Source organism: Amblyomma americanum, chromosome 1 (assembly GCF_052857255.1).
Source record: "Amblyomma americanum isolate KBUSLIRL-KWMA chromosome 1, ASM5285725v1, whole genome shotgun sequence".
Lineage (NCBI taxonomy): Eukaryota > Metazoa > Arthropoda > Arachnida > Ixodida > Ixodidae > Amblyomma > Amblyomma americanum.
In genome coordinates, this window is record NC_135497.1 from 118116108 (window position 1) to 118126555 (window position 10448).

The window sequence follows — 10448 nt, forward strand, 5'->3', positions numbered from 1 at the left end:
ATTACGGTATGGGACAAACCTAAGCAGCGTTCTATACCATCTGTAATGCGAGCTGGCGGATGATGTTATCGGCTGTACATCTGGAGAGCAGGTGGTGCCCTAATGTTTTTTGGATGGAGTCGTGCACCGCTAATACGAGCCCCATTGTTATGGACGACTCGAATTACGGACAGTTTTTTTTTTAATTTGAAGTCCAAATTGTTTTCACGTATTTACACCTCGTTAATATGGAAACTCACTGTACGCACGATCGACAGGGTGAAACTGCTATAGCCCACTGGGGTCAGTGTCTTTTTGTCGTTGACTGAACGAAGATCAGAACAATCTCGACTGCCCCAACCACATCTTTCCTGTATTTTGAGCGGAGTGCACTAGCAGAAGGTGATGGGAAAGTGCAATTATGCTTGTGCGATTGCCTCATTTCGCAGTCTCATCTCGCAGTGCCAAGGTGCCGGGTCGATGGGCCTTACCAATTTTAGTAATTTTTCAGGAAAGGAAATGGCGCTGTAACTGTCTCACTTCTCGTAAGGAGTCCTCAACCGCACCGTGAGGTATGGGAGGAAGGTGGAAGTGAAAGAAGGAGAGAAGTGCCGTTGTGGAGGGCTCTGGAGTAATTTCGACCGCTTGGGGATCTTTAACATGCATTGACATCACCCAGCACACGGGCGCCTTTTGCGTTTCCCCTCCATCGAAACGCGGCAGCCAAGGCCGGTTTCAAATCCAGGTATTCCGGCTCAGTAGCCGAGCACTCAAACCACTGAGCCACCGCAGCGGGTACCGATTGCCGCATTGTATGAATGGCTTTTACAAAAAGCTCTCTGCCGCTTGTGCTATGCTGAAAGGTGCATTCAGCAGCTTTCAGCCATCTGTGTGCAGATATGTACTAGCGGTTCCCAGTTAGCAGCGAACGTTAGAATGGTATTATAATAATGTCATGTAAGTTGTGCTAACAATGTACTGCATTCAAACGCTACATTAATGTTAAAACTTAATATACAACTTTATATGTTATATCAAAAACGTTGCGCAGACAGAACGACGACGTCCGCTGATGCAATTGCTGCAGCAGTAGATGCCCCCAATGCCCCGATTCCCCCTTTCTGCTATCTGGCACACAGATGTTGGAAGCTAATGAAAAGGCGCTTAACTGCTCACGTAACAGCTTGCAAGTAGCGCGACGCTAACAACAACAACAGGATTTTTAAAAAAAGCTGATGCTAAATTCGTATACAGCGAAGCACAAAGAGGAATGCACGAAAGAGGAAATTTTTAAGTAATTTATTCTAATGCTCACTTTGAAATGTTATTATAATGCCATAAATTAACAAATAATGTTATGTGTTGTACAATAAACGTTGGTTTAACATTGCAGATAAACACCTTTACATTCATGTTACATTTATGCATGTTTAAATGTTTCATTAATATGAAGGCAGGTTATTCTAACGCTTGCTTGTAATATTACAAAACATAAGGAATAGTACATGAAGAACATTGAAATAACATTCGACCAAAACAAAACTAACATGATTGTAATGTTAAGGTGCTATCTGGGTTCGTGCATTGCGAACAGTTTTATAGTAGGACACACGTCATCACACTATGAGACACCATCACTTGTCTCATGAATCGCGTTATTTGTAAAAATGATGGCGACTAGAATAATGCTCTTGAAGCTACTAAGATTTTCTATAATTTCCACTTCCTTGCAAACCACGCATACATGCCGACCTCATTCGTTGAGTGGAATTTAGTGCAGGAATACATTTTACGCCTATGGCCGCCGCTGTGGCTGAGTGGTTATGGCGCTCGGCTGCCGGCCCGAAAGACGCGGTTTCGATCCCGGCCGCGGCGGTCAAATTTCGATGCAGGCGAAATTCTATAGGCCCGTGTGCTGTGCGATGTCAGTGCACGTAAACGAACCCCAGGTGGTCGAAATTTCCGGAGCCCTTCACTACGGCGTCCCTCATAGCCTGAGTCGCTTTGGGACGTTAAACCCCCATAAACCAAACATTTTACGGACATATCTTCATCTCTCTGTCTGCATATTTTTGTCCGTCCTTCCGTTTGTGAGCGATTAACTGATCCCACGCTTTTTATGTGCCAGTATGAGTAACTAGGGCCGTTTGTGCCGACCTCAGCTGACGGCGCTGCAGCTTCTGTCATCTGTGTGCTGCTGCTGTCGAAATTTAAGGAACAAAGACGAAGAAACTGCACGAGCCTGACGACTGGCTGACACTGGGCCGCTATCGCTGCCGCATGCAGACAGAACAATCACATCCGCTGAAGCAATTGCTGCAGCAATAGATGCGCCCCAATACCCCAATTCCTCCTGTCTGCCATCTGGCACACAGGTGTTGAAAGCTTATGCAAAGGGCGCTCAACTGGTCACGTAACAGCTTACAATTAGCGCGACACTAACAACAACAGGGTTTCACAAAACTGACAGTAATATCGTATGCGATGAAGGACAAAGAGGAATGCACGAGAGAGGGAAATTTTATGCATTTATGAATGCACAATATTCTCACGAGATGACCAAAGCGAGGCTCCTTGAAAACGCTGCAACTTTTCATCTCTTTCAAACGTGCAGATTATCTTTTTCATAGTCTCTGTTGTGTTCGAGCACGCTTTAATAGCTTCCCACGCTCGCACATTCTGGTGTCCGCGTTTGCTTCCTTCATATGTGACAGATTTTGTGTGTGGTTGACTCATAGCGTGCAACAAATGTTCCAACGCTAGTGTCCTCGTTCCTCGCATCCGCCTGACCGACCTCATCCGGAACGCGTCACATCATTGGAAAGTAAGTGAAATTAAAACAAATGGTTGTACCGAGAACAGCGAGGATTCTGAGTAGACATGTCGTACACCCGACGCCACTGTTATTGTCATGTGGGTGCCTAAGGGACGCAACGAAAAGAACCTTTATAGGTTCTTTTAGTGGCAACCATCATTGTGCTGTAGCTTATTTATGGATGAGATCAAAACATTGAACAGCACACAAGCATTCCTGCAGTAAGGAAGCACAGATAAGACCACCAATGATTCATTATTACGGACGGCTCGCATCATGGACATTTTTGCTCGGTAAGAAATGTGGGGCACAAGGACTGCAAGCTGCTCAGAAAAAGCAAAGGTCGCAAACATTGCGTGTAACTATTCAATACTGGCCGCCGCAGCCAAGATCAAAAAGATAATGTCATCTGCCAATGGGTCCGTTTGGCCATCTCCTTGACATCAATAAGTGACGCAGTGCGCACTGATTGAAGTCGCAAGTTGAGCTGCCTTTTGCAGCCTTTCTCGACACGCTGCTGCAGCTTAACCTTCGCTTTTGACTTGTTGGTAGCGCAGTCATGCGTGTAGCACCGAGGTCTATTTGGTGCAATTACTCTAAAAGTAAGACTACCCTGTTTCTGAGATTACTACAGTTTCATGTGACACAATCGCTGTCAACAGAAATGTCTTCTTCCGATGTCATCACAGTTTGTCAGGTCGTCTATTCAAAAGAGAGAATGTTATTCCTGATAAAACCAAGTGTCCCTTCTCCGTTCGTGTTTTGTATATCGACAGTGGCATTGGGAAAAAGAGCTGAATGATGTCACCCTTGTTTGCATTGTTCCGAATTAACCCTTTACGGAGCGTGAAATTTTATGAAGTTTGACATTCATACAGATAGTAAAATCGAACTCGGAACGGCTCGATGAACTGATTCCTACAACTGGTCCCAGGAATCAAAACTTCTCTAGCCAAAGTAAGCGCTTGTGTCGTCTCGGTACCTTCCTCGCCTTCGTATTTATGGCTCTTTTTCACCATGAATACGAAGCGACTACCCGAACTGCCCTCTTAAGCTGGGTATACCTACAGCAGTAGCGCATAAGCCTTTCCGCTTGAGAACGGACTTTATAAGATTTAACTTGTCCAACACAACTCCACACCTCAGCCATCCGACAGCAGTTTAGAGACTTCGTCTTTGAAAATCTGACCTTCGTCCTTGAACAATGCCGTCGTGCCATTATTCCTGGCGTTCGTTTATGCCGAATAACAAAATACTCTCGCCGTGTTTTTAAGGTCCCTCTATAAGGTAGCGCCATTCTTGATGCTGCCGCCGTCCTCGCTTTCGCACTTACTATTTTCCCCGTCTTCTGCATCTACGATTGGCTCGGTGCGCTCCCGGAAGGAATCGCACGGGCTATAACGGTGGTTTTTATTCGGCATCGAAAACGAGTGAAAATTTCAGCGCACGTGCAACACACGCGTCATAACCAGTTCCACGCGGGATTGCATGAGTCATTGCGACTGAGCGGAATGGAGCTTTTCATCGTAAACTGACAAAAAAAAAACGCCGGCAAAGCTTCGCGTTTTTAATATCCGTGGACAAGCTTTGACCCTTACGCAAGCAATAATGGACAAGGCGGCTCGAGGAGGAAAGGGGGAATACCTTCTCAGTACAGAGGGTGTTTCCTAGGACGCTTCTGTGACAACTCGTCCGTTTATGGTGGTGCCTACCGCCGTTCGGTTGTGAGACGCTATTTTGTCTCTCGAGAATTGCATACATCTCTGGCATGGACAGGAAGCTGGGAAATGATTGCCTGAAAATACTTGTGTGCTTGCCAGCTGTAAAGGACAATCTCGTGGCCCTGACTGCCTAAAGTATCGCCACTCGGAATAACACTGCGGGGTCGCAAAGTTGTGCCCGTGGAAGGAAATGACACAGTTGACGTCACCCAAAACGGTGAAGCTGAGCATCGAACTTCCTAGCGTTTCCTCGAGCCAAGCTGCTCCATGTGGCGGAGATCGAGCAAGCGACCACCTGTAAGCAACTAGCCTTTGTCAGATATACCACTGTCAAGCAGCACTGAGCAGCAAGAGCGATTTTCCTCTTGTCCCTCTATGTTTGCGGCCAGCACGACACGGCGATTGCAGCGACACGGTAACAAAATTGAAAGTTGGTTTTGAGGAAAGGAAATGACGCGGGAACTGTCTCACATATCTCGGTGGACACCAGAACCGCGCCGTAAGGGAGAGGATGCAGGAGGGAGTGACAGAAGAAAGGAAGAAAGAGGTCACTAATTTTAAGCGTGAAAACAATTTTCCAGACTTTATTGTTGCGTGTATGGTAATGTTTTGTTACAGCCGTTAAGTCTGCGCGTGCACGAAGAAAATCTTCTGAGTCATGTTTATTAAGTTCTGCCATGTAGAATGAGTACATACGAATGGAATGGACATATATTGCATGTATGACATATTATACATGTATGTGTACATATTATGAGTGGAAAGAATGTCGTTTTTAATGAAGAGTACTGCTGTGCAGTGGTGATGCTTGTGAGAAATAGAGCTCTTGTGGATGAGGAGAAGTCGGGTGCTTACTTTAGGGCGTGATCAGATCGACGCGACGGTTTTTCTGCAGGACGCTCAGCAGCGCGGAAATGTATGACCTCAACGCGAAGCAATGGTCCTTCATCCACCCAATGCCGATGGCTCTTATGGGGATGGCTGCAGCCACCATCGACAGGCGAGTCTACATCGTGGGAGGCATCACACATGGCCTCGACGGGGACACCCTCAAGGACTCAGTGTATGCATTCGACCTGAGCAAACACACGTGAGTGCCCGCTATACGCCTTGGACTGTTCTGACGGCGAATGTTCCCCTTTATAGTTATTTTTACAGGTGAAAGGGATGAATAACCTGCCACACAAAACTGAAATGCACAAAATTCATCGCACAAAGCTCTCTCGTTAATATTTTTTCCTTGCGCTATGTTAACCGCAGTAGAGAATCGGTGGCAGACGGGATTCCTCTGCTCTCAGTAAAGGCAGACACGCCGTGTTTTGCAGCTGGACCGAGCTACCAGCAATGATGGAGAAGAGGGCCTTTTGCTCGGCCGTGCCGGTGCAGCCTGACCTCTGGCTAGTAGGGAGAGTCGTGGAGCTGAAGCCCGAGGCCAAGTGCACCACGCGGGTCGACGTGCTCCGACTGGCCTCGTCCACATTGGAGCGACGATGTGACATGCCATCGCCCAGGCACTTTGTTTGCTTGGCAAAGATAGGCGAGTGAGCAAGGCGGAAATTTGGGCGAGTTGGTAAGTGTTCATTTTCGCTCCCAGCGCAATACGAACGGGACACAAGACGAAGGACTAGCACAAAGAGGCGCTGCTTTATTTTTCACTCCCGAAAAACCCGTTGACGCTTCCAGGCCACCCTTAGCTGGTCATTGAAGATTCGTGCCTGCCGCCACAACTCGGACTTGTATATCTTGCACAACCTTCTCGTGTGACTGCTTGAAGGCTCAAAGAACACGCCCACGGCTATCACTTCTTGGGGACAAGAGGCATGTCTAATGTGCCAAGAAAGGACCCTGGCCCTACACACGCAAATGGCAAACAGGGACACTAAGACGGAGGAGTTAGATAGATCAAAACTACTACAGAAGTTAGAGCCCAGTATACTAGAAATAACGTTCAGCTAGGCGGAAATTTGGGCGATTGGTTAGTGTTCGTTTTCGATCAGCGCCTGTTTGTGCTATTCCTTCGTCTTGTGTCCCGTTCGTGTTGCGCTCAGAGCGAAAAAAAAAATAGGTGAGTGAGCCAGGGGCAGCCGCCGACAAGCTCAATCCGCCACCAGAGTTCTGCAGATAACCCTGTCTTAAGGCGGGTTCACGATGGCTAGTCGCAGTGGTTGATGGTGCGACAGGTTTAAATCGATTTGTTACACTCTTTCCTCGATTTCCTAGTGCTGATATGTCGCTACCTGTTATGGCGAGTTTTCGCGTCGTACAGCAAACTAAGCGCAACATCGTTGCGGTCATCGAGAGCGACACCAAGGCATCCCTGACACAGATAATCGGCGTCAGCGCAGCCGGTGTGTTCTTATTGTTGTTCTTATTCTTCGTCGCGACCTCTTTATATCAAGGGCTGCAAACGTGAACAGAAACGTTGGCCACCTGGCCACAACGCGCAGGCTACGAGGTGTACCTGGTTGGGGGCCAGGACGACAACAGCAGCCCGTGCGACGACGTGGTCCTGTTCAACCCCCTCCGTCGCAGTGTCATGCCGTGTGAACCGCTGCCGAGGGGCTTGGCGGGCGCAGCCGCCGCCGTGATGCCCGGCGATTGTTTCGATTGGCCACTGTTTCGTTGGATTTGGGTGAGTCTGGCTACTGCGCGTTTCGGCGGCGGCACCACTTGTTCCCCGCGGCCTCTACAGCAACGGCACATCGAAACAAGCATCCTTGATCAGTACTCACTCGTGCTTTCATCTTCTTACTAGCCAAGTGGGACGTTTTTGTTCCAGGCGGCATGTCCCAAAAGACAGTGTTTCGTGCAGTTCCCATCAGCGGTTAATCGGAGAAACCGCTTACAGAGAAATGAGGTAGCCACGGCTTATAACGGTAGATTTCATATCATCAAAACTCATGACGTACACATTTGTGGGACGTCCCAACTAAACTGAATTTAACTGCAAAAAAAAAAAACAAGACGGACGAGAATACTGGCTTGATGTCCGATGATGAAATTGATGTGGCGCTGTCGCAGGCTGTCTAGCCCCCGCTGTTACTTTGAATCTAGATAGCCGAATAATCAGCATAACGTAATGAATTAAAAGGAACATAACCTACCTTGCGTGAGTGGAGAGTAAGCACTCACATCCGACAGAGCACTGGTAATGTTTGGACATCCTTCACATTACACCGGTGTAACAGCGCTCGCAAGTCGAACGCGTAATTCGAACTCTGTTAGTTAGTTTTAAAAAGGTATGCAACCTTGTTAGTACTTTTCTGCCTGCAAGGTGCGGTCGCCTCGCGTCAATGAACTGGCTTGGGCGTGCACTGGCGATGAGACGTCCTGATTCTTTCATCAACGAACCATCTGCGCCAGAAAACCGCATTGACCATAATCGAGAAAAATTTGCGCAAGCCAAGACGGGAGGAAGAAACACGCACACACACACACGCGCGCTCAAGTATGTGTTCGTGTTTTTGCCTTGTGTCCCGTCTCTGTTTGCGAAAAATTTTCTTGATTATACCGTTTCAAAAACTGGACCAAAAAACTACACTATACGAAGCTTTGACCATTGTTGCTCGAACTTGCACAGGCAAGTACTCTTCCGCCACGGCCAAACTAAACAGGGGAGGTGGGGGGGGGGGGGGGGGGGGGGGGGGGGCTAAGTAGGCATCAAAAATTTGCGCGTAATGAATAGGCGTTATTATCGTGCTTCAGTCTGCTGAAACAAATGGTGTGATTTGGCATGTAGTGGCCTAGAATGGAGTATAACCTTGATAATGATTGGTAATCGGTTATTTTTATTGGTGATTGGTAATCAGTTATATGATTGGTAATTGCGAGTGTAATCAATGACCGTGATCTGTAATGTGATAGTGGATTGGCAAGCGATGAGAAATGAGAAAGAAAAGAAATAAAAAGAGGATAAATGAGGAGAAGGCGCTATCGCGTCTACCCTTAAGGAGAAGATTAAGAGCCCTCCTGATTTTGTTCCTCAATTTCATTTTCACGTGATTTTGCAGCCATCTACAAAGACGACGACGCATAACCGGGACAGAGCGGTGACCGTCATCCAAAAGGTTTGATTTAGTTTTCTTTATGGTGTTTAACGTGCAAAACCAATGTAGTGTATGATGTACGCCGCCGTGGAGGAATACAGTCAATTTTGACCACCTAGATTTCTTTAACGTACACTGTCATCCCACAGTACACAGGTGTCTAACATTTTGCCTCCATCGAAACGCAACCGGCACGGTCGGGATCGAATCCGCGTGTTTCGGGTCTTCAGCACAGCACCGCAACCACTGAGTCACCGAGGCGGCTGCTCCAAAAGGCATACCTTTCAATGAGAGGTTAGCACCGACACAAGGGAGAAGCTGATATAGATTCAGAACCACGACGGTTTACGCACCCTAACGTCAGTGCGTTATCAGGAACCCCTTTTTGCTCTTAAGACATATTATCTCCCAGATTTGAACGCCAGGAACAAGTTTTATGCGAACAAGAAACGCGGACGGCGCTTCCTTGATTCTCTTAACATTTTTTTTCTTCCTATTGACCAGTGCATGCTCCAGCCACACAACACCAGAGATAGAAACCATGGATTTATTGTGTCTGAGGCTCATACCCGAGTCGCACAAGTAATTGGCCGAACATTGGAACCGTATTGGCAAAGGCCGGCCTGACAAAGGACCAGGACGAGACCATCCTGTTGCTATATTGGGCCGATGACCTGTGCTGCTTGGGAATATGCCTGGCTCACGCAAAAAGTATTTGCTGTTAAGATTGCGCATTCGCAACGTCGCTTTTTGCGCCCGTGTACTGAGCGATGCCAATGCACGTTGAAGAACCCCCGGTGGTCGAAATCGATCCAGAGTCCTCAACTGTACGTTGGCAATTAGAGTCCATGTGTTGATTCAAGACGTGAAACCCCACTATTCTCAATTCATAATTCAATTATTTCATTAGCTTTAACATCGCAAGCGCCGACTTTACGCGGAGGCAGACTGCTTAACCGACCAAGATTTTTGCGAATGGAAAACAACGCAGGAACCCACTTTCTAAGGACAACAGTCAATTAAATAAATGGTTCAAGCCGGAGCGCCATAAATTCGCCCGATCATAACACAGCAACTCAAAAGTAAAAAGTGCTTCTTGTGTCACAGGACAGCAGCAGCAAAAAGGCTCACTAATTCGGTTTTGATGAAAACTCTGCTCCTGATAAAAATACAGTTGAAAGCGGGCCCCGAGTGCATACCTGAGACGTACGTTTGCGCAGATTTCGCCTACTTCAGCCCAAAGCACCGTGGCTGTGCTCCTGTCACGCCCGTGAACTCTAAACAGGAACGCCTTGAGGCAAACACCAAATTTCGCTTTCCCATTTACATGCAGGCCCGGCTTCATCGTGAGACCTGCAGTCCGGCGCCTAAAAGCTGCAGCGACCACAACGCCTCTGGGTTCTTCGGTGCAGCGCAGTACCAGTACCACTCTCTTTCTGCCTTTTCGTGCCGCTGAAGTTTTCGTGCCTTTCCGTGCCGCCTTCTCGCCCTCGGCCCTCGGGGAAAGAAGGCGACGGCGTCAGAGGAGGATCGCTTGCGTAGGCTGAATAAAGGAAAAGTTCCACTGGCGCTAAAAAGACGAACTCAGACACGAAAGGGCAGGCGCCGACTCCAACTACATTTAGGTTAATGGCAGTTTTATTGCAGTAAATCCGGAAGAGAAGTTCTAACTTATTCGCAAACGGGCTTTTTCAATGAGACCCAGTTTAACCCGTGCTTGATGCAGCTACTACGGACAATAAAAGAATATTTGCTTGTCACAAATCGCGCTGCACGATTCTGTACACGCTTCAGCATAGCACAATGGGTCCCGATTTGAGGATCCCAGACTGCGCTGTCGTACTCCATAATAGATCTGATGTTTGTGAAATACAAAATTTCCTTAAC

The 10448-nt window shown here is 47.5% G+C and overlaps 1 protein-coding gene across 1 annotated transcript; it reads left to right on the forward strand.

Annotated features, from left to right (window-relative positions):
- The first annotated feature begins 5417 nt into the window (after positions 1–5417).
- On the forward strand, positions 5418–10133 carry LOC144135186 (beta-scruin-like). Its single transcript, XM_077667930.1, has 5 exons — positions 5418–5605; positions 5841–6085; positions 6963–7147; positions 8526–8582; positions 9895–10133. The coding sequence occupies exons 1-2, from the start codon at positions 5430–5432 to the stop codon at positions 6058–6060; spliced, it is 396 nt and encodes a 131-aa protein (XP_077524056.1). The 5' UTR covers positions 5418–5429; the 3' UTR covers positions 6061–6085; positions 6963–7147; positions 8526–8582; positions 9895–10133.
- The last annotated feature ends 315 nt before the right edge of the window (positions 10134–10448 follow it).

Coding starts and splice junctions, on each gene's coding strand:
- LOC144135186 (XM_077667930.1), top strand. CDS start 5,430: ATGTATGACCTCAACGCGAAGCAATGGTCCTTCATCCACCCAATGCCG. Junction 5,606..5,840: donor TTCGACCTGAGCAAACACAC/GTGAGTGCCCGC, acceptor CGTGTTTTGCAG/CTGGACCGAGCTACCAGCAA.